The 24,792-nt window shown below is 32.0% G+C and overlaps 3 protein-coding genes across 10 annotated transcripts in view; 2 read left to right on the plus strand and 1 right to left on the minus strand.

The window, feature by feature from the left end:
• LOC128860320 (rho-related BTB domain-containing protein 1) overlaps window positions 1-10,514 on the plus strand; it is a 43,217-nt gene extending 32,703 nt beyond the window's left edge. For 3 of the 7 annotated variants that reach the window (XM_054097770.1, XM_054097769.1, XM_054097772.1), the window contains 6 exons: window positions 69-182; window positions 250-420; window positions 494-736; window positions 1,919-2,183; window positions 4,599-4,803; window positions 4,878-10,514. In XM_054097770.1, the coding sequence (XP_053953745.1) occupies window positions 69-182; window positions 250-420; window positions 494-736; window positions 1,919-2,183; window positions 4,599-4,780 (975 nt within the window). In that variant the 3' untranslated portion in view covers window positions 4,781-4,803; window positions 4,878-10,514. Of the gene's footprint in view, window positions 1-68; window positions 183-249; window positions 421-493; window positions 737-1,918; window positions 2,184-4,366; window positions 4,818-4,877 lie in introns of those variants that run through there. The other 4 variants (XM_054097771.1, XM_054097773.1, XM_054097774.1 and 1 more) reach the window with 4 other exon arrangements.
• A 6,281-nt stretch (window positions 10,515-16,795) lies between these two features.
• On the minus strand, window positions 16,796-18,788 carry LOC128860322 (charged multivesicular body protein 7). Its single transcript, XM_054097776.1, has 4 exons — window positions 18,125-18,788; window positions 17,834-18,047; window positions 17,559-17,768; window positions 16,796-17,495 (listed from the first exon to the last, which is right to left on the minus strand). Exons 1-4 carry the CDS (start codon window positions 18,659-18,661, stop codon window positions 16,993-16,995), a joined length of 1,464 nt encoding a protein of 487 aa, XP_053953751.1. The 5' UTR covers window positions 18,662-18,788; the 3' UTR covers window positions 16,796-16,992.
• Window positions 18,789-21,454: 2,666 nt separating this feature from the next.
• Window positions 21,455-24,792, plus strand: part of LOC128860324 (pantothenate kinase 3) — a 50,301-nt gene continuing 46,963 nt past the window's right edge. The window contains exon 1 of one of the 2 annotated variants that reach the window (XM_054097779.1): window positions 21,455-22,250. In XM_054097779.1, coding sequence (XP_053953754.1) covers window positions 22,193-22,250 — 58 coding nt within the window. In that variant the 5' untranslated portion in view covers window positions 21,455-22,192. The remainder of the gene's footprint in view (window positions 22,251-24,792) is intronic. The other variant, XM_054097780.1, reaches the window with a different exon arrangement.

Here is a 24,792-nt window from a genome sequence, read left to right on the forward strand (position 1 = left end):
ACAGCACAAACCACTCTCCAAACGCCTTAAACATTTTTTAATTGCCATTTTCCTTTTGTCACACACAGGAAATTAAACAAGCTGCTGATTTCTTAGAACTGCCTCAATTGACTTTATTACTTTCCAAGCCACAAACTATTCTAGCCAGTCTAAATGATGAACCAAATCAACATTTTTGTTTTGTACGTATACCATAAATTATTTTCGTTTCTCGAAAACTAACAGTGCGAAAATTCTTTCTTTATTTAGAGTATTAAAGAGAATATGGAGAAGCATTGTATTGGCGATGGTTGCTTCAGTGATGTCACCTTCGAGCTGGACGATGGTCAAATGAAGGCACATCGCGCTATTTTAGTTGCACGCTGTGATGTTATGCGCGCCATGTTGGCTGGAGATTTTCGTGAGGCGCACTCAAGTGTAGTGAGTATAGAAATGAGTGGGGAAAATATCAAACTTTTCAACTAAAAAACAAACAAATAAAATATTTTTTCAGATCGTCTTTCCGGGCGTTACGATTTATACGTTTCATAAGCTGCTCTGCTATTTGTACACAGATGAAATACCTCCAATTTCCGCAGACAAATGTTTAAATCTTTTAGAATTGGCCAATCGTTTGTGTTTGCCACGGCTATTAAACTTGGTAGAATGTCGTGTCATTGAAGATTTGACAATGATTTCGCAGAATGAAACAAATGAAACGGTCGATCATTGTTTAAAGTTACTGGAACCAGTAAAGGTGAGAAGAAATAAATATTGTATTATATTGTGAGGTTATGTTGTGGGTCTTGGTAAGAGTTGATGAATTGAATTGATAAAATAAATTTAAGCAAATACAAGTCAAACTAAATTTATTTAATATAATTGAAGTAAATCTCAAAAAATTAAACTAAAATTGGTTTAACCAAAATCAATTCAAACTAATTTTAATTAAATTAAATGAAATTAAGTCTCATAAAATAGAATCAAAATGAAATAAGAACTAATTCAATCAAATCCAATACAAAATAAGTTTAATTAAGTTAATTTAAGCCTCATAAAATAAAATCAAAATTAAATAAAAAATTACTTCAATCTAATTCAATTCTAACTAATTTTAATTAAATTAAAGTAAACCTCATTAAAGTAAATTAAAATTAAATAAAAAATTAGTTCAACTAAATACAATTCAAACTAATTTTAATCCAATTAAAGTAAATGTCATAAAATAAAATCAAAATTAAATAAAAATTTATTCAAATAAAATTCAAATCATACCAATTTTAATTAAATTAAAGTTAAATAAAATAAAACAGAATTAAAATGAAATAAATATTAATTAAAAGTTAATTTAAAGAAATTCAATTCAAACTAGTTTCAATTACAATAAAGGAAACCTCATTAAACTAATTAAATAAAAATTAGCTTAACCAAATTCAATTCTAACTAATTTTAAGAAAATCCTATAAAATTAAATACAAATTAATTCCACCAAATTAGATGCAAACTAATTTAAATTAAATTAAATTGAATTCAAAACTATTTTAATTAAATTAAATTAAACCTCATAAAATAAAATTAAAATTATAGAAAAAGTTAATTTAACCAAATTCAATTCAAAATAATTTCAATTGAAACAAAGTAAACCTCATAAAGACGAATTAAAATTAAATAAAAATCAATTTAATCAAATTAAATTCAGAGTAATTTTAAATAATTAAAACTTAGCCTCATAATTAATTCAACCAAATTCAATGCAAACTAGTTTTAATTAAATAAATAAATCAAAAAAAGAAAAAACATTAATAAGTATTTATAAAAAATAATTTAAAGTAAATTATATTAAATTATAACTACCATTACCAACTAAACCTTACCTCAAAATTGTCTCCAATAATTTGCATTATTACTTACTAATTATTCGCTCCTCTCTCACCTTTAGCTGCACAATGCTCATCAATTGGCCGAATGGTGTATGTCATACCTGTGTGTCAATTACAATATAATTTGTAAATTCTCACTCAAAGGCCTCAAAGCGCTGCATCAGGATAATCAAGAGTACTTGCGTGAGCATCGCTGGCCGCCAGTATGGTATTTGAAGGATTACGATTACTACCAGCGTTGTATAAATGAAATGAATAAGGAGCTAAAGAATTCACGGCGTGATTCACGTAGTGATGATGAAGGTTGCCTCTGCTTTACGGGTGGTAAGTGTTCAAGAAATGTTGTTAACAACAATAATATTTGACTGACCATCAACAAATGAAATGGAAAGTGACTAAAGCAGCAACTGAAGCAAAGCGCTGTACTTTGAGAGAGGGGCGCAGCAACGAAAAATAATAAATAAACAATTATTTTATGCGCTCAGAAACGCACACTAAAAATGTGTTAAATAATTAAAATACATATATGTATGTGTTTTTTAGCAGTAGTTTACATTTAGTTTTTAGCAAAAGCGCACATTAGATTACTTTTCAAAAAAAAAAAATTATAAAAAATTTCTTTTTTATTACATAGTTCCATACTGCATTTGCAGGTTATATCTACAGTTTTTAATTTCTCTACTTCCATACTCGTGTAGCTTGGGTTTGTATTTGCCATAGTTCAGTCATGAAAAAACCTCCCACTACACACAGTCAATAAAACCTCGCTGCGAATGAAAGCACATTTTTCTACTCCACTCGAATCTGCATTACTTGTACATGCATCCTGCTTTGTAAGCCTTTTCCGTTACTCTCACTATTATATAGATTCAATCAAATACTTCCTCTTCTTTTGTTTTCTTTCAGTATTACTGCAGATAAAATATATTCTAAAATATCTTGGTTTTTTTTCTTTGAATAGTTTTTAGCCGTTTAATATAATTATTATTTTCTTTTTTAATTAAACAATTTTAATGCAATTTTTATTTTACACTTTTTATTTTTATAAATTATTTATTTTTGCTTTTTTTGCGAATTATTTGTTTACATTGTTTTAGTTTCAGTTAAATATTTCTTTGTTCTCTAAAATATTTTTTTTTAGTTTAAATTTGTTTGAATAGTTTGTTAGTCATTTAATATGGCTATTACTCTGTTCTTTCTCTTTTAATTAATTTTTTTAGTGCAATTTTTATTTAACATTTTTATTTTTTTAATGCGGTTTTTTTAGTTTTTTATTTATTTTTGTTTTTTGTGACTTATTTTTTTACACTATTTTAGTTTCAATTAAGTACTTCCTCTTCTTTTATTTTCTTTCATTAATACCGCAGAGAAAGAATTTGTTTTCTAAAGTATATACATTTTTTTAAGTTAAAATTTATTTGAATAGTTTGTTAGTCGTTTAATATTATTATTATTCTGTTCTTTCTTTATTGATTAAATTTTTTTAATGCAATTTTCATTTTACTTTTTTATTTTTTTTCATTTATTTTTGTTTTTTGTCCTTTTTTTACATTCTTTTAGTTTAAATTAAATACTTCCTCTTTGTTTTGTTTTCTTTCATTATTACTGCAGAGAGAGTTTGTTCTCTAAAATATTTTTTTTTTAAGTTTAAATTTATTTGAATAGTTTGTTAGTTGTTTAAATTATTATTATTCTATTCTTTCTTTTTTCATACACATTTTTTTATGTAATTTTTATTTTATTTTTCTATTATTATTTATTTTAAATGCAATTTTTTTTATTTTTATTTTTTATTTATTTTGGTTGTTTTTTTTTGTCATTATTTTAGTTTCAATTAAATATTCCTTTTCTTCTCTTTTCTTTCATTGTTACTGCAGAGAGAGAGTTTGTTCTCTAAAATATTTTTTTAAGTTTAAATTTATTTGAATAGTTTGTTAGTTGTTTAAATTATTATTATTCTGTTCTTTGTTTTTAATAAACATTTTTTTCATGTACCTGTTATTTTACTTTTTTATTATTATTTATTTTTAATTTACTTTTTATTTCTATTTTACTTTTTTATTTTTGTTTTTTGTGACTTATTTTTACATTATTTTAGTTTCAATTTGTTTTCTTTCATTGGAAAGAAAGAATTTGTTATCTAAAATATTTTTTTCTTCGAATAGTTTTTAGCCGTTTTATATAATTATTGCTATGTTCTTTCTTTTTTAATTAAACTTTTTTTAATGTAATTTTTATTTCCATTTTATTGTTTTATTATTACTTTTTTTTTACACATATTTTTTACATTTTATATATTTGTTCTTTATTGTTATATTTTGCTTTTTTTTCGAATAGTTTTTAGCCGTTTGATATAATTATTGTCCTTTTCTTTCTTTTTTAATTAATTTTTTTTTTTCATTTTATTTTTTTTTTTTTTTTTTTGTGATTTTTTACATTTTATATATTTGTTTATGATTTATTATTATTTTTTACTTTTTTTTATTTCACTAACGTTTGCCAATCAGTTTTCTTTCTTTCACTCTCAAAATCATGCGCAGTTTCATAAAAGCCAAGCTTGATCTAATAGCGTGCGGCACTCTGCAACCACTATCCGAAGACCCGTTACTCTAGACACACTCTCAAGTACATACCTACATTCAGCTTCTTAACACACTCATATACATACATACAAACCTACATACCCCACTACGCCCACAAATCATGCACTGTTTTATTAATATTGAAATTTGGACAAAGTGTTCTCTTGGATATTAGGCAGCAGCAGTGGTGGCAAATCGAAGCGGGGCAACGATCCCAATAGCAATGGTGGCGGTGGTACCGGTGAGCATAGCACAACAGATAATCAAATTTTCAACAGCACAGCGAATTCGATGAATCACATTGACTTGGAGGCGGCTGAGGTGGACTTGAATCTCTGACATCCAGCCATCGGGCAAAGGAGGTAGGTGCTTCGAGGTGATTAATTATAATCTATTATTATACTTACTTACTTTTTTATACATTTTTTCATTGCAGATCACTGCGTTTCATTGTGATTTTGCCCGTGCTGATTTGTTTTATTTGTACAATTTTAAGTATTTTAATACTATTTCAAATTTATACATAACAATACCAAAATTGTTATATACCGAATGCAGAGTATGCTAATAGCAGCATAAGGTACGGAAACCAGCAGCAGCAGCAAGAGCAATTCGTCAGCGTGCAGCAAAGGGCGCAACAGCATACAGAGCAAGGGCAGAAGCAACTGCAAAATGCAAAAACAGAAGCAGTCAAAAACGAAAAAATATGACCAAAATATGTAATTAAACAAGAGCAAGAGCAAGTAATAATAACATTTGCAAAATATAATTCAAGCCTAAACCGTTCAGATAAATAAAAAACAAAAACCAATAAAACCAAGTCGAGCAGTCGTACGTTATCAAATTTTTGAATAAGATGCAACCACATTCAATTTACACACTGACAAAAATCTTTTTAAAGCTATGCGCTGATTAGCAGCTGATACCAAATAATCTTCTCAAAATGTATACAATATTTAAATCAATTACCAAAAACACCAGCAAACTATGAGCAATATAAATGTCTACAAAAAGGAAATAATACAAGCATACGCATACATTCGCAAAACTTAAACCAGCAATAGTTCAATTCTGAGTGTAACCCAGTAAGAATAGCAAAAAATGGGAATATGAAAAGCGCTATAAATAGGGAAACTATTGTCTAGCCATTAGCCATGTAAGCGATACACAAATATCTAACCGAGGAAGATAATAAATACTTGAATGCATATATAAAAGTATTTGAGAAAAAAACAGTACTAATTGTAATTGTAATCCATAACGTAGCAACTAAAAATGGCAAAACCAAAAAAAATGCAAAAAAAAAGAAACAGAAAACTAATTTTAGTGCCAGCTAGCCTAATATATATTAAAACGGAGCAATTCTCTACTTTAGATGCCAGAAAATAGGTACAATAAAAATATGTAAGCAAACATTTTTATTATAACTTAAAAATTCATATGTTAGGGGTTTCCTTAGTTATAAGCGCTGCTAAGCGATAAGTTTGGTGAAATAATCGAAAAGGAACACAAATGCCGTGTGATATAACATATGCACAAAATAGATCAATTTAAAAAAAAAAAAAAAAATTTCGCTTCGCTAAAGAACTCTTAATAAATAATATACCCGAAACTCGTCAACATCAGGAGCATTGTGATCCATAGGTATCTATTTATATAAAAAAATGTTTTGATTTTGTAACGAATATATTTCTTGAGAGGCATTAGCCACCTTTTCAACTCGCTTAAATAGCTCTGAATAAGTTAAAATAAGCAACTCAGCAAATACAAATGGGAAATATTGTAATTTCAACGAAAGTCAGAGCGTGCTACCAGATCGACCAAGGCTACGGCCAAATTTTATATTACAGCAGTAGGGTTCTCCAGAAATATTTGAAAACGCACTAATAAGCTCTACAACAATAATAAGTACGAGTGTACGAATTAAATATTTCCTTAACCCTCCGTTGGACACCTTTTTTAAAACCTTCGATTGAGCACCCGGGTCTGGTTTTTTTTCGTCCTGTCCGAGTATCCTTTTTAAAAGGTCATATCCTTAAATCGATTGAAAATTAAATTTTAGGAAGCTACCTGGAAGCTCATGTCGTTAGTTATTATAGAAATATGTTAAATTCACTACAAAAGTTCGGCCAGACTCGGGTGCCCAACGTAGGTTTAAATAAGTAGTGAACGCATGCACTTACTAAGGATAACCAAAGCACTAACAGAACACCGGACTATCAGCCATTTTGCCGTCAAGTTCGGAAGATCGAAAAAAAGGAAAGAGTCATATGTCCATGCGAATACCTTGCACTTTGCAGAATACGTCTTAAATTCCTTGGGAACAATTGCGGCCGCCGTAGCCGAATGGGTTGGTGCGTGACTACCATTCGGAATTCAGAGATAATGTAGGTTCGAAACTCGGTGAAACACCAAAATGAAGAAAAACATTTTTCTAATAGCAGTCGCCCCTCGACAGGCAATGACAAACCTCCGAGTGTATTTTTGCCATGAAAAAGCTCCTCATAAAAAATATTTGCCGTTCGTAGTCGACTTAAAACTGTAGGTCCCTCCATTTTTGGAACAACTTGCGGCATTTAAACCGTTTCAATACATTTCCTTTGGAGGGGCTGATTGGACTTACCAAAAGTTCGGAATGGTTCATGGTCCTATAATAAAACAACTAGAGAAATATTGCCGTTTCAACTCAGTTCTTTTGGAAGGGCTAATTGGACTTATCAAAAGTTCGGCATGGTTCAAGAACCTGTAGTGAAAGGACTAGAAAAATATTTTCTGTGCGTCATCATTGGCTCCTGTGGCCACCGAGCGAACTCTTTTTTTCTTTTTGAGAGCAGCCAGTCTAACCTAACCTAATGTATGTTAGACAAAATCTCTACTAGCTTTTGGACTAAATTAAACTAATCTTCATATATTCACAGTACTCGTGCTTCTTGCATACGTCGCTTATTTTTAGGTGTACTACATATTTATTACTTCATACAACAACAATTTTATAGATTAATTTTTAGCGAAGCAATTTTCACAATCCGACTAGATAAATAAGTTCGATTAATGGGTTTATTAAGACAGTTGCAAAGGCACCTATGTACTTTTAGTTTGTGCTCTTGAGGTTTACCTCCTTGCTTTTGTTAAAAATGGGCTCAAATCTCAAGAAGTAGGCCTATATTCAGCTGCATTGACTGAGTTGGAGTTCTACTCCATTAAGCACGCCCATCGAAATGAAATAAGGTTTAGTTCCCAAGAACAGCTGCAAAAGTTATCCAAGTTATTGATTGCGTCTCGTTAAAAGTTATTTCAAAACTGCTATGAGTAGAACATTGAACGGCTTAAATATTTTAAATAATTTGTAAGGAAGTTACTTAAAACGGCTATTATGTTTTATTGTTGTTGTAACGGTGTAAAACATTTCACAAAAATTATTGGAAAAGGCTAAGGCTACGGACTCGAGCGATTTTTGTGAAAGCCTGTAATGCCAAGTTGAAGTCTGTATGTTACCATCCACAATCTACTGGGTCTCAGGGGAAATAATACTTGTTGTACCACTTGTTTCGAACACCAGAGGGTTATTATAATATCTCTCCGTAATATGGGATTCACTACTATGAATGGGTGTAACCTACATAGAGACAAACAACAATATAATGACACGTCGCTGTAATGGACTCACAAGCGCTCACCTAGGGAAAACTTATTTCCTACTTGTGGACATGCAACATAATTTTTTTATCAAGCCAAACTCTTTTTGAATTTTATTAATAATCTTTCAATTCAATAGCCTCTGTCTTAAATTCTAGTTAATCGAATGCCTAACCTTCTGATCCCTGGTTTTCTCCCAACGGCTCTGAATGCGATAGGTATAAGCAACTCGTTTTATTGCCCTTGTGGTTGGCTATCGAGCTGAGAGCCTTAGGTCTAAAATTGTATTGCAGACTATAGTAGTATGCGGCGGAAAACATGTTTTTGACGGTAACACCTAAACCTAATAACTCCTATTATTACTGATCTTCCGTTGTATAATTTTATTCACCTAGGGCTCGAAATATATGCCCTTTATAGCAAAGAAGTATCCACAAAATGTGTAAAATAAGCGACACATCTTCTCCGTGATGTTGGAAGCACAAGGCGAAGTTGCCGGAACCTCGTCAATCTGCCCAAAGAAAAATTTGAAACAACTTATGCCTATTTAGTAATATGAAAAATGTGTAATAAGAAAAATGTGTGAAACACAAAATATGCGAAAATAATGCAAATTTTAACCAAACAAAGTAGATAATTTGAAAGATAACGTCTACGTAAGTTAAATTAAAAGTAACAAAGAAAACAAATGAATACAGATAGACTGGGTAAAGCAAAATAAAATATATTTTAAAGGAAAGTAAGTAAGAAATAGAATAAAAAAAATAATATTAAAACGAAATAACTCAAATTAAAATAAAATGAAATAAGAATAAAATGAAAAGAAAAAAAAGAAAATTTAATTTAATTTAGAAAAATGAAGAAAATTAAAGGAAATGATATAAAAAAACAAAATAATTATAAAACTTAAAAAGCAAAATTAAATTAAATTGAATTAAAACTACAAATAAAAAAAGAAAAGAAAGAAAATAAAACTAATTGAATAAAATAAAATACAAGAAAATAAAACAAATTACAAAACCAAAAAAACAAAATACATTGAAATGAAGTGTAGTAAAAATAAAATATATAAAAAAATACAATAAATAAATAAAACAAATCAAAAGAAATGAAGTGAAATAAATAAACTGAAACAAATTATGAAATATAAAACAAATATAAAAATAAAATGAAATGAAATAAAATAAATAAATTGGAATGAAGTGAAATAATAACAACTAAATTTAATTTTAAAAAGTTAAGTAAAAAGATAAAGGTATTAAAATAAAGTCATAAGAAATGAAGTGTAATAGAAAAATAAAATAAATTTATATTAAATACAATAAAAATAAATTTAAAAAAATTGGAACGAATTATAAAAAAATCAAAAATAAAATAAATCAAAATGGAAGGAAATAAAATAAATTTAAATTGAGTGAAATAAAAAAAATAAAACGAATTAAAAAATAGTTTAAATAAATATAAAATTAAATAAAACAAACTCTAAAATAAAATTTAATTTAGTTTAAAAAAAGGAAATGAAAATTAAAGAAACTAAAAAAAAAATTAAGTGAAATAAAAAGTTAAACAAATTAAAAAAAAACCGCCGCCAGTTAATGTGAATTACTCCTTTTTTAGGATGAAATAAGCTTAATAAAAATAAAATAAATTGAAATGATATGAAATAATAAAAATACCCAAATTAAAAAAATAAAATGAATAAAACTAAATAAAATTAAATTTAAAAAATTTTAATTAAATGAAGTGAAATAAATCAAAATAAAATGAAATACAAGAAAATTAACTACTACAACAACAACAACAAGGAAATGAAATAAAATTTCATTAAATGAAGTGAAATAAAAAATAAATAAAATAAATTGAAATGGATTGAAATAGTAAAAAACTAAATAAAGTAATTAAATACAGTGTATTAAAAAATAAATAAAATTAAAAAGTAAATTAATTTAAATAAAGTGAAAAAAAACAATAAAGTACATAAAGAAATTAAAAATAAATAAGATAAAACGATGTGAAATTAACTAAAATAAAGTAAAATAAAATACAATAAAATTAAATTATATTAAACGAAATGAAATAAAAACCTAAAAGAAATTCAAGTAGAATAAAATTTAATTAAAGCAAATAAAACAAGGAGGAATCAAATAATAAGAAATATACATTAAAAAATTAAATGAACTCCAATCAAATCAAATAAAAGAGATCAAAGTAATGATGTGATAAGTATTAAAATAAATTAAATGAAATATATACGCATGTAAAAGAACGACTCGCTGCTCTGTGCATAACAGGAGCGATGAAAACCACTCCAACGGCGGCGCCGGAAATGATACTCAGCATGCCACCTATTGACCTTAAGGCGGAAAACCTGGCAGCGAAATCCGCGAGGAGCTTGGTGGCTGCTGAAGTATTCACCTGCAGAACCTTCGATCACAGCTCAATAGGAAAGTGGGGCTCAGGTTGCACAGACTACATGACTCCGTACTTTAGTTGGAAAATAAGGTTTCGCATTATAATTGAAGAGGACGGATGGCACAAAGGCATGAAGTCTGGCCATAGAACTTTTCACATCTATACAGACGGCTCTAAAACTTTAGACGGAGTGGGAGCGGATATTTACTGCTCAAAACTAGGGATAAAGCAGCCTATCAAGCTGCCAGACCACAGCAGTATTTTCCAAGCGGAAGTTTTTGCTGTTGGGAAAGCCGCGGAGCTAGCCTACACTAGAACAAGAGAGAAAAGTCAAGCAGCAATAAAAGCAATAAGCTCATATTGTATTAAGTCCAAAAATGTTCGACGGAGCAGGGAGGCCATAGAAAGGCTAGCCGCAAACACTAGGCTGCATATCTAATGGGTACCTGGTCACAAAGGCATTATGGGGAACGAAATAGTAGATGAGATAGCTGTTAGACTACCTTTTGAGCAAGAGAACGACATATGAAAACCGCTAAATACAATAAACAATGAAATGGACGACTACATGAAAAGGCGAGTGGAATCTAGGTGGACTAATCTGACCACATGCAAAATAGCAAAAGTCATGTGTAGAACTAACGACAAAAAACTGACTCAATTCGGCTGAGAGAGGATGTTTAGGAAACTTTAGAACACCTTCTGTGCATTTGTCCGGCATTATTAAAAACACGTTTAAAATGCCTGGGAGCCGCATTGTTTGAGGGACTAGAGGACGTCTCGAAAACGGATCTCCCAGCGCTGCTTAGATTCGCCAAAAGCGCTGACATCCTAAATTATGTCTACTTTCGGTATTCATAGAGGTCGGTCTCCATCTGGTATCGCTAGGGACCAAAAGGGCTATGCCAGGCTAACCTAACCTATATAAAATTTAATTAAAAAGCAAAAAAAAATTTAATCAAAAATGAGATAAAATAAATTAAAATGAAATGAAATAATATAAAAAATAAAATAAAACAAATTAATATAAAATAAATAAAACAAAAAAAATAAAAATAAAGAAAAAAAAATTAAAAAACTAAATAAACTTCAATCAAATCAAATAAAATAAGGTGAAATAAACTAAAATGAAATGAAATGCAATAAAATAGAATAGAACAGAATAAAATGAAAATATAAATAAAAAATAAAATACAATAAAACTAAATAAGATAAAGCCACATAAAATATATAATATAAAATAAACGATTAATAAAACAAAATAGAATAAGTAATAAAATTAATTAGAATGAAATAAACCAATAATAAAATTATATATAAATGATAATAAAATTAAACTAAATACAATAAAATAAAAAGTATGCTAAACAAACAGCGCGAAAAGCGGCTGATTACTGACACAAATTTTATTTAATATACCCCAAAGAATTAAATAATAATAATCATTTCTTTCGCTATTCGTGCTGCTCTTGTTTTATCTAACTGGTTTGATGTTGAACAAGAAGACTGCTTTTGGCTATCTACAAGTAATTTACATAAGTAGTTGTAAAAAAACAAAAAAAATGACCTGTTTTTCTGCTTGTGTCAGCAATCAGCTGTGATCTGCAGGCGTACGTCTGCATGTATATATGTGCATACCTATGTATGCACGTGTGTGCATCCTATTCAAACAATCAATCAACACACACACCCACACACTGACACACGTACACATGGCATACCACTCATCTTGCATAGATTAATTCAATTAGCCATATGCGGATATATATACATACATACATATACTGTTGTAGCTGTAGTTTTAATATTAAACAGGATATACATACATAAATATATTTATAAATATTAAATATAAACATAGAGGTAAATATGTAATATTTAAAGTGAAGATATTTTTAGCACATATTTTTGTATTGTATAAAATTAATTCTTTTTTTGTTATTTACTACGTACGTATACATATATATATATACCTATAAACCTATATAAATTGAACTTTGAAGTCTTAAAAATAAGCAAATTAATAAAAGTAACATCCAATTGAAATTTGGCAGTATTAAATATCTCGAGTAAAATATGTACATACATATTTAGATACATACGTTTGTGTGCATGTATGTATGTGCATGTGCAACAACATAAATAAAAGGAAAATTCTTATATAAATGCTAAGAAATATTGGAGATGTTTACGTGCATTTTTAATTTTTTTTACGCCTTTTTTCTTTGCGTCTGGTCGTTTCTATTTATTTATCATCGTCATCATTCAAATGCATAAGTACGAGTAGTTGCCAGAACAGTGAACAAAATACTTTTTCTCTTACCTCTACATTATTATCATCATTTGGCAGCCCTAACGCATGGTGTGTCCATGGTGAAAATAATTCAGAAGGTGTAGTTAAGAAAAAACCGTTAACGCACCCTCGGCGAATTTGAAAGAATCAGCTGATCGGATGACGTCCCCAGAGTCATGACAGCGGCTTGTTTAAGAAAAAACTGAGATTGTGTTGGTGAACTACGAAAAGAATAAGCATAGCCATTGACTTCGTTGCTATCTGTTCAACGACTGATTGGACGAGTTTGTGTTCCCACGACAATTGGTTTTACGTTACCGGAACAACCCGAATTTATATCCGGCCAAGGACTGTCACTCTAGCAGCATTCCCGGTATATGTATAGGGAATATTTATGCTGTTACAACAACAACAACGAGTTTGTGAATACGTGTGAAATGAGTGGGCAGAAGTATGTGGTCACGTAGCAGCCGAAGTTACACTAACAATTTGGTTTTGCACCATAGCAGATTCGCCAAACCTGGTAATCTATCATCCTCGTGGTGTGTCAACAAATATCTGACTTACTTCGTTCGCAGCCTGGAAATCCATCTAGAAACTGGTGTTTCGTTTATATTGACAATTTCTACCCAAGCGTTCGTTAATTTTCCTGAGTTGATCATTCAATGTGATTGTATAGAGGTGGCTCTCTAACAGATTTGCATTTTCGAGCCATGCTCTCGCTTCAATATTTAACATTATCTTTAATATTGCTATGTCCCCATAGGATGTGACATTTAGATGACCCAGTAATATCGGCGACGCACGATGCTTCCTGATTTTCATTACTTTGGATCCTATTACCTTCAGTGCAGTGTGATTGTCAATGAAAATTGTTACGCCTTTACCCCGAATTATGCTACCTTGCGGAACATGAGCTGTGATCTCTATGGCAAATTGTCTTAAAGGCTAGACAGATGGCGACGTTAATCGGAATTAGCGGCGCAGTTCATGCTGATTAAAATTATAGTAGGACAGACGGTTGTTATGTGAATTAGTGAATAGCTGATTTGCTTATTGGATAGTTTTGTCAGTAAAAGATAGACCACAGGCAACAAATAGGGGTGTATGCCCTGATACTAAAAAATAATTATTTATTTGCAAAAATCTTAGATTGCAATTTCTTAAACTGCTCCTAAATGTCGAAACAATTAATGTAATTTCGAATATGTTAGAGCAAACTAGCATTGCGTCCAGTCAAACTTGTTGTTCTCTTTAAAAGTTTCATTATTTTTTATTCACAGTAGATATTAACTGACATTTTTCGGCAATGTTGCCATCGGAAATTCTCCCCATTCGCTTAAATTATAAGAATTAAGTCTAGTTGTCAATCCGCATTAGTTGCACTTAATTCCTGAGATAATTTCGAATTGAGTCTTTAATCCCAATTGACGCCACCTTCTATCTAGGCTATTAGAGATGACGTAGGTTCGCACGTCAATCGGTTCTACGTTACCGGCATGACCCAGCCAATGTCTGTCTCTCCAGCAGCATTCCCCAAATACATATGGGAAGTTTTTATTTTATTACACCAACAACAACAATTAATCTGCAGATCCCCAACAAGAGACCGCCTCTGATTTGGGAAGCTTAGCATCACATGATTTTATTTTATCCACAATAATTTGTTTCATTTCATAATCGCTGTCAGGAACAGAAACAGGGAAGACCATTACATTAGCAATTGTATTGTTGTGACAATCACAGGTTTCTTCATATTTTCCTTGCTTCCGTCTATGCATGTATTTATATACATATCTTGCCAAATTAGTTAATAACCAAAAAGTAGAAGCATAAAACACAAAAGATACCTTCAATGCTTTCGATTTTTATTTCGGAAACTGCAGCAGCGGTGGATGGAGGCTGTGGTTCGCAGTACTTACATACCTCCATATCATTGACTGATCCCTATCTAAAATATATTTACTTTCATTCGCCATTTCAATCACCATTTTTATTTAAATTTAGAATTTTGACTAAATTCGCAAATTTTAATTCGTGTTTATTTTTACTTTGCGATCAGCTGTTTTTCTCATTTGCAAATTCTTACAAATGAAAATTTATCCACTAAAAACTTGCAACTTCCCCTCAAAATGAAATGTCATTTTGCTCGCTCACTTTCCCCAAGTTTTTTGGATGCATGAACACCAAAACTTGATAGCTTGTAACAATTGTTATAAATTAGGCCTGTTCATGTAAAAATTATCCAGTAACCTTGTAACTTAATTTCCAAGAATTCGATCTCGAAGAGAAAAATATCAAAGAAAGTACATGAACGCAAAACCAGTAACAATTTGCAAACTTTACGAACAGCTGATAAAATTGTTGGCAGAAAAAAAAATTAAAAATTTTTCAATTGAGCTACCTCGTATTAAATTAAAAAAATAAATAAAGCAAATGTGAGTTTCGGCATCACAAGATTTTATTTTCTCCACAATAATTTGTTCCCTTTCGTCATCGCTATCAGATGAAGAATATTCCTTTAGCGATTGCAATTCACAAATTTTAATTCGTGTTTACTTTTACTTTGCGATCAGCTGTTTTTCTCATTTGCAAATTTTTACACGTAAAAATGTACCCGCTAAGAACTTGAAACTTCCCCTCAAAATGAAATGCCATTTTGCTCTCTCACTTTCTCACTTGCAAATTCATACAAGTAAAAGTGTACCCAGTAAGAACTTGGAACTTCCCCTCAAAATAAAACGTCATTTTGCTCTCTCATTTTCTCACTTGCAAATTCATACAAGTAAAAATTTACCCAGTAAGAACTTGAAACTTCCCCTCAAAATGAAATGCCATTTTGCTCTCTCACTTTCCCCTGCTTTGAGAGTTTTTTGGATACATGAACACTGAGACTTGATAGCTTGTGACAACTGTTATAAATTATTTGCTTCATAAACTTGTCTAATTACTATACGTAAACAATTTGAAAATCTCGAATAGCGCAAACTATGAACAACTTTAATTACAAAACTTGCAATTATTTCTTCTCTTTTATCAACATTTTTTACGCAAACTTTTGACGCAAAAAATGTTTAATGCAACTTTTGAATAACTCCATAACTGAATAGTGCAAATTGATGACCGATCCGCTTTGTGTCTTTAAAATGTTTTTGTTTTTTTTTTATTGTTTTGGGATTTTTCAAATTACAAATTTTACATAAACATTTTAAAAGTGCATGGAACTTAACAGAAATGAATTTTAAACGCAGCTTTGTAATCAATTTTTAATCGTATTAATCGAAATTTAAATGACAAATACAAATAAAATATTATAAATATTGACTTTGATACAACAAATATATAACCCCCTTATATTTCCGCATACAATTTCCCCTTAAAGTAAAGCTCAATAAACAGTTGTGGATATTTTGCATTAAACTTATTTACGAGCTTACGTTATGGCTACTAAATTTATTAAATTCGTCTCCTATAAATTTATTATCAATAAAGCTACGTACTTTTCAGATTATACTTGCATATTTCACTAATTTTTCCAATCAATTTAAAAGAAATTGTAAAGCACAATAAAAGTAAAATAAATAAAATACCAGTACATGCAGATAAATTTTGTATACACACCTTCCTTTTTCTCCAGAATGGGGTAATAATAAATCTTATGAAACGTTTGAAACGAGTTAAGTGCTAAAACTTAATATCCGAAGGTGGAAAATTCGATACGCAAATAATACCAAAACAAAAACATTTAAATTCATTTCTGATGTCAACCAACCAGATAAAGTGGCAAAGTAATAAAGTTGAAACATAAATTATTAAAGGTCAAATTATAAAAGAAGCATTAACGTACTCATGAAATGAAGTTTAATGGATAGGTTTTTGTATTCGTATAAAATGTAAGTATAGATTTAAAATAAACAAAGTGAAACCATAAGTAATGTAATGTATGAAATATTTTACGAGTACATTTAGAGCGAATAAATATGAAATTAAAAAATTTTGAAAACACTAACGAATTACGTTTTTATTTATGCAAACATATATTTTTTGAATTTTTTATTATTTTATTTACTAGAACACATTTAACTTAGAAAAAGAGCAAATAAATTATTTAAGTAGAAACCAACACATTTCAAAAGGCAAGAAATTGAGTTAAATTGTTTAGAAACGCACAAAAAAGCGATTAGCTCCACAAAACCAACTTCTGCGCCATTTATTCTCCCAAAACAGTGCGTGTGCTTTCTTTGCTTCTTGCCGGCGAATTATCTTCCACCTCAAGTCCCTCGAGCATAGCCAAGAGTTCCTCATCGGATATTTTCGCAGTCGATTTGCCGGCGGGCGTATCTTTAGACACCGTATTAACGTTATTATTATCTAAATTCGATTGCTTGAGCGGCGTTTGACCGGTCTGTCCGAGTATTTGCTGTAGCTCACGTTCCAATGCATCATTGTCGTTGAAATCAGCGCCACCTGCTGTAGTTTCAGCCAAATTTGCATTGGCCAATGTGTCTTGTATTTCTTGATGTGCCTCCATGGTATCGCGCACTTCTGCGATAACTTCGTCGACATTATCGTATTTGAGACCAGAATCGTTGAGCGCCTTTTGCAATGCTTTTGAACCAATCTTATAAGCATCGAGTATTTGGCCATGACTCTGTGCCTCGTCAACGCCGGTGATGAGCGACTCAATGTTGTGTAGTGCCGCGCTGCGTTTTTCTAAAATAAAGTTAAATATTTAAATATTAAATGTTTTTTAACACACATTTCAGGTCATCTCACCGTGATTCTTCTCCATCAGATGTTTCTTGCGCAAATATGTCTTCGCCAATTGACGCTTGTTTTCTTTGAGATATGTGCGCGCTTTTTCTTCGGTTAACTTAATATCTTCTTCGATGTTATCCAGTTGTTTCAGCAGGCTGGCTTGAGTCATTTTCAAGTTATGCACAGCACGGTCAGTCTCGGTGATGGCAACATTTGTATCAGTTTTGGCTGTGAGAAGGAAAATTTTTGCTCAAATTTATGTTTAGATCATTTCATTGTGCTAATAAACTCACAAGGTATTTTGATCAAATGTATTTTTGCCTCTTTATCTTCAAATTTGTACTCTAGCCCAATTTTTCGTTGACAATATAGCGCATGCAAGCACAAAAGTAAGCAGTCTTCTTTAAGATTCAACACAGCGTTTGAGATTTCAATGAAGTGATCATAATGTAACAATTCACCTTGGTGCTCTTGCAGGACACTTTGTTGCAATAGTTTACAGAATTTCTGAAAAAACACGATTTCATAGTACATAATTTAATTAGTTCTTAGATAACAACCTTTACTGCAAGAATTTAACTTACTTTCGTCACCTCCAGGTGCACATACTCTAGCAAGCCTGCATCTATTTGAGCTTGAAGTCCTATTTTGCTCTTCAGAGTCTGCCAGCCCCACTTTATCGGACGATTTACAAAGCTATTCATCACCCAACCACCCCAGGTATTCTCTGGATCATATTCATAATCGTCACGCGTGCGTATTTGCTTCGCTTTCAACATTTCTGCCAACACTGTGTCCAAACCGTAGGGAATACGGTCTTCTCGCGCAAATACCAATTGCAAGTCGCGTTTGCAAAAGCAACTAGTGCCTGTGTGCTCGCAATACTGCGCAATCATATCTTGCCAGAATTTTAATTTCGAGTCGTAATTCTCGGGATTTACTTCACGGTTACGGAACGGTGCCAGTAGCACATGCATGCGCGCATCGTCCTTCCAGCAGACAGGGTACGGAAAAGTACGGCTTCCGTCTGTCTCTGAAGCATTCGAACAGCCCGAATCGCTTTTATTGGCATTTTGATTAGATAGCGGTGACCGTTTTGGCGTTGAAGTGTTAGAAAGCATTTAATTTGTAAGTTTATTATTTTCCTAAATATTTCACACCAATATGTTACAAATTGCGTTTTGTTTTTTGTTTCTTGAAATTGCGTCCTCACTGCGTACTTTTGTTGTTATTTAACTGGCACTGTCAGTTTGAACCACTCAGGGTTGTATTTCGAAGGAGCTTTTCGTTTATATGATAAGTTTTAATGTTTTACTTACCGTTTACACGGGACAGTTTTGTAAAGACAATAGCAAACAGGAACATTTATTTACTAATGCATTCATAATTCTCTTACTATAGCGTTTTTCAATAGGTGCGCTTCAATTTCTTTCCGATAGGGAGGGCGAACGAAGCAACATTTTTTATTTTTCGCTTGTCATTTGTAAACTTCATTAGTACACATTTCATCATGCAACGCTACACACTTGAGCAACGATTGCAAATCGTGCAAATTTTTATGAAAATAATCGTTCTGTTGCTGCTACTTTAAGAGCTACTTTTTCCAAAAAATCATTTTCAGTGATGAAGCTCACTTTTGGCTCAATGGCTTTGTCAACAAGCAAAATATGCGTTAATGGGCAGAAAGCAATCCACACGTGATTCATGAGGCACCGTTGCATCCCGAAAAAATCACTGTTTGGTGCGGTTTACATGCCGGCGGCGTAATTGGCCCATATTTTTTCGTTGACGAGAACGATCGCCACGTTACTGTGAATGTCGATACCGCGACATGATAAACGATTATTTTTGGCCGCAATTGAATGGTATGGACTTAGACGACATGTGGTTTCAACAGGACGGGGCCACAAGCCACACAGCACACGCTACAATTGATTTGTTGAAGAGTAAGTTCGATGAGCGTATTATTTCCAGAAATGGACCGGTTGAATGGCCGCCGCGCTCGTGTGATATGACGCCTCTAGACTATTTTCTTTGGGGTTATGTGAAGTTATTGGTCTACAGTAAGAAGCCGGCGACGATTTGTGAGCTCAGAGCCAATATTGAACGCGAAATTGCTGGAATTTCGGCCGATTTATGCAAAAGAGTGGTCGAAAATTGGGTTCAACGATTGGACTTCGTAAAACGTGCACGCGGTGGTCATGCAAAAGAAATCGAATTTCATACTTAAATGTATATGTTCAAACTCGATAATAAAAAAAAATTAGTTAAAAAAGTCAAACCGTTTGTGTTTTATTCAAAAAAAAAGTTGAAGCGTTCTTACTGAAAAACGCTTTATCTATGACTTTTCGAAGACAGTAAATAATTCTAATGTTTTGACGTAACTGATCAATTCGGCGACATTTCGTTGTAATACGTGAATAACAGCGACACCTATTCACAAAATAGCGCGTATGAATCTTCTGTAATTTGGAGATTTTGTTAAGTTCTATTAAATTATTAATATAATCACACTTCACTGAAATATGCGAGTATGCTCAAACAAATCGAAGTCAGAACAAGTTACTTTGTACGAAACAACGGCGGTTGCTTAAAAGGGGCTGTCAAGACGGCTGGGTTTACCAAACAATTTTTTCCTTATTTGACAGGTAAAACGTAATTTCAGTTGCCTTCAAAACATTGACTTGTGTAAACCTACAGTAACAATTAAAATTTAATTAAATCCATACATACTTCTTAAGATTATAAAATACCAGCAAACATTTTTTAATATAGGGACTTTGAAGGGGACAAATTGGTAAAACCAAGAAAATCGATGAAAGGGATCAATCTATGGGTATTGGTCGCAGTAGTAAAAATAGCATTTGCCTTATTTTAACCGATCAAAAGTTATTGTCAAAAAACTATTTGAAATGGTTGCTCTTTTCTGTCACTGATTACACGTAAATAAATACTCTCAAAGAGCAAACTTCAATTTTTCTTTACGCACGGTACCATATTTGAACTACGTTTCCCACAAAATTCAGAAAATATCGCCAACAATTAAACTAAACAACGTTGTCCGCGCATCACTACGAAACGACAACACCAAATGACGTAAAAATGTTTATACATTCATATTTTCACCCAATGAAGGTTATAGCCATGTTTTTATGGTGGAACTCCCTTCCCACAGCCCCCTGGCCGCGCCACCACTCTCATTCGTCACTAATAATCGAATATTTGCTTAAATTTAATCTAAAAAATCTTAGTTTTCCCTATTTCCCACTATTTATAGCACACTCTAGACTTCATAATCCGCATAAGCTGGTAAACTATGACCCAAATGCAAAGTTCAAAAACGGTTTGAGATAGAAAATTAATAAAAATAATTTTGCTTGATATTTTTCTGATTGGTTGTTTGATTTTATTCAACGAGGCATAGCAACGGATGCCGGGTATTGTAATATTATGGTTATTTATAAAAAAATATTTTCTATGAAATTATTGTTTGTAATTCTTTTATATACATATCCTAAATCCCTCAAAACTACTCCTACGCGAGCAGGGCCGCGGGTTAAAGTTAGTTGTTAATAAAAATGAATACAAGGTTCGAGTGCCGAACGAAAAATTACCCAAACAATGCACATCGACCTTGCGTTACAAATTTTATTCTTTGAAGAACTGAGCAAAAGCAACAAAGTACAAAAATACTTTTCTGCATTCGGATTGCAGAGTGAAATTACGCATTATCTATTTCTTAAGATATTTAAAGCATGTTAATAAGCAATAATAAATAACAGACTCATACAACCCTTGGGACAACCATTTTGGCATAATGAACACTGCCATATAGAATATATAAAACAGCAAAAAACAAAACAAATCAACTGATAACTGTCAATTAAGGCGGAGAATGTCATTATGTTTTTCTTTTCGTCCGAAAATTTGTGGTCCGAATGAAAGCGACGATTTTATGTGATTTGATGTGAAAGTTTTTCGCACGGCGTTAAGAAAAACATCAAAAATTGAATAAAAAAAATTCAGAAATCGACTACTCGAAACGTGTGGTAGTATTCAGTCATTGATTCTTAACAAGGACATAACCTTGAAGAATTTTGCTTAGGTCAGCAGACCAACTGCATCCTCGTGTGTGCAATAAGCAGATAGACAACCGCCAAGCTAAAACCAGAAGCAACAAGAAAACCTGAGAACAAAATAAACGAACCAAATAAAAACTACTTGTGCATTGAATTCATGAAAGCAAAACATGCCACGGTGAATCATTGTGTTACTGTTGATAAGACTCTGGCGTCATTTGTGTGCGCAAAAGAAATTGCTAAGTGCCTCCGAAAACAATACACTCTAATTGTGCATCATATAAATAATGGCTATACACATATAAACAACTACAAGTGAATTGTGATGATGATGATTTCTTCATTTAGCTTGTGATTATTGTGATTTCTTTTCTGAAATCTGTGCTACTAATAAAGTAATACGTCAACGAATAGCGTGCGCGTCCGTTTGTGCGTTCCGTTTTAAAATTATCTTTTGGGTTAAATATTACCTACCGTGTTTTTGTATTTGCTTCAATAGCATAATTAGCCACCGGTTCGGTTTAGTTAGTAAGTAAAAGCAACAATTTCTTGATTTGCATTGGTGCCAACGATATGCAAGACGATAATAAGATGCTGAAATCTCAGTTGGCTAAAGGTAAGCTTTTAAAAAGTATGTATCAAAAACTTTCAAATTCTGCTGAACAAATTATTTTTGTTTAAATTTAAATTAACTAAAAGCGAGAAATCTTATGCTGTACATACTAAGCAGATTATTTTCTACAACGCCTAGAAATAGGCAGCGAAAAATACGAGGTAAATTTTGATCCCAATATATAATTTTGTATCTGTAGTGTGCCCAATGGCCAACAGTTCGACTTCGCCAATACGAGTTGAATATTATTAGCAGCGTTTGAACGTGATTCACGGTGGAGAGAACACAGAAGGTTGGGCATACCGCTGTGACACAATTCGATTCTCAGTGAACTTGACAGAATCAGTTGTTGGGATTGCGAAATTTTAGAGTTTTGTTTACATTTTCTTGTTTACAAACAATTGTTTTCAGTTGCCTTCAAAGTGGTGTTGTTTCATCAGCTGCTTGGTTTCTGATTGTCAGAGTTAAAATATTTGTGTATGCATTCCCTCTTCTTCCTTCAGCTAAAATTTTGTCAGTAACCCATCAAAATATTGTATTTTTAGGATCGATATCAACTTGTGTACATTTGCCTTGATCCCTCCCATTCTTTGATCAATTTAGCCTAACCTAATTAATTTTCACATTTTCCACTCGGTTCTTTGAGAGCAATAAACTCAAATTATCACGGCCTGATTACACTAAAATGTGAATTTAAATGTGCCAGATTTTTGATTTTAAGGCATATTGAACAAAAAATTTAATAAAATGAACAATTTGTTTATGGCTGTGATTGACATCGAAATCAGTGAGTAAAATACAATGGGACAAAATTCAAGAACAAATTTCGCGTGTGCATAGCAGTCCGCTAAGCCTATTGAATGCGTAGGACTTATCAAATATAAATATGTAATGTAAATCCTTAGGCGGTCAAAGTGTTAATACAGAACAATAGAAATAATCCCTTTTTTTAGTTTTACATTAGATTAATTGCAGGGGGGCATAATAGATTTTTCAGGTAGCAGTAGTAAATCCTCGCATAATAATAATAGTACGGTATTTAATGACTATAAATTAAGCGATTATACCATTCTATTGACTATTAACATGGGAGCCAACTCTTGCCATTGCTGTGGTGCTTCTCGCCTGGGGGAGCGCTCACGCTCTAGCAAGGCGTGATACCTGCGGTAATACCCTGGCAGGAACTTCTGCAGAGCATTTGACTGTACTCACGAGTGAGCTTCGAGGATACGTAGAGGTTCCACTTGTGGTGCTATGTAGTTGCACTATCTCATTTCGCGAGGTAGAGAGAGTGGATACTAAGTGCGCCTGATGGCGGGAACAACATGTGACCACACCGTTTGGAGCACTCCCTATGTGTCTTAAGGCCTGATCAGGTCTTAATGTGACACCACCCGGTACACCGATTGCATCTAACCGAAAGGAGTTTGGCCATGTAGCAAAACTGCTTCAATAACGATAAACGAGGGGTGAGGTTCAACGCACAAGACAGGGCTAGTTCAGCAGTTGGTCGGGGAAACCCCAAATCATTCCAGTACGTAGAACTGGTTATCATTGTTTTAATGAAATGCTACAACAACAGCTAATTCTTTTATGAGGTTGATCTTATAAAATTTGATATTTTGAAAGTGTAAATTTAATTTTTTGTTCCTTTTAAAGTTGTGCAAGAATATTAAATCTTCTTCTCTGAACTCTTCTTAAGATTGAAAACCTTTTTACACATTTCAAAAAGCGCTTGAATGCGAATTAAAACCATAGAGGTGTAGTCGTTTCGTCCGATCCTCAATCCTTAGTGGGGCATAGGGCATCAAGAGGTGTATTCATAGTAAAAATTTGCAAAAACAAAATCTGAAAATACAGAAGAAACCATAATGACATTTTTACAAAGACATAACTATAACACCCTTATTTAAAAAACGCACATTTTAAAGACAATTTGTCACGCATACAAAGCTCTTTAAGTAATTCAATAAAAATTTGGTGTTTCATTTTCTTTAAACGGGCATTTTCGTGCGTTTTTATATCCAAAGCTAGGCAACACTGCGGTAGCGAGAGAGAGATTTGACTGCTGAAAGCAGAAGAACACCAACAACTACTGCAATCGCGGCCAATGCTACCAGATGTTAAAAAAAGCTAAATAAAACTGAGTGAATTATTGAACTAACTTTTAAAAAATGTATATTTTACAAAATTATAAACATTACTTTTAATTAGAATAGGCTAGAAAAATGTCAAGAAGAAAAAACTAAAACTCCGAGACTAAATAACAAAAAAAAATCCTAAATCAAGTTTGGAAAACGGTAATTACTTTAAATACCTGAACTTTTAGTTTGCTACAAATATGGGCCCTGACATCATATCAGTTTGAAATTCTAGTTGCTGTAGTTTTGGTCAGCGTGATTTGTAATGGACTCATGGATTTGCCATTGCCTGCTGATGGCGACATGTATTAAAAAAAGAACATTCTATCATTTAATGTTTAATGTAGTCAGTGCCCAACAAACCGGAGATCAGGCGAGTAGAAGTCACATCACTTGAAATTTGCAAGGCAATATGAAAA

The sequence above is a fragment of the Anastrepha ludens genome, chromosome 4 (genome assembly GCF_028408465.1).
Source record: "Anastrepha ludens isolate Willacy chromosome 4, idAnaLude1.1, whole genome shotgun sequence".
In the NCBI taxonomy this organism is placed as follows: Eukaryota; Metazoa; Arthropoda; class Insecta; order Diptera; family Tephritidae; genus Anastrepha; species Anastrepha ludens.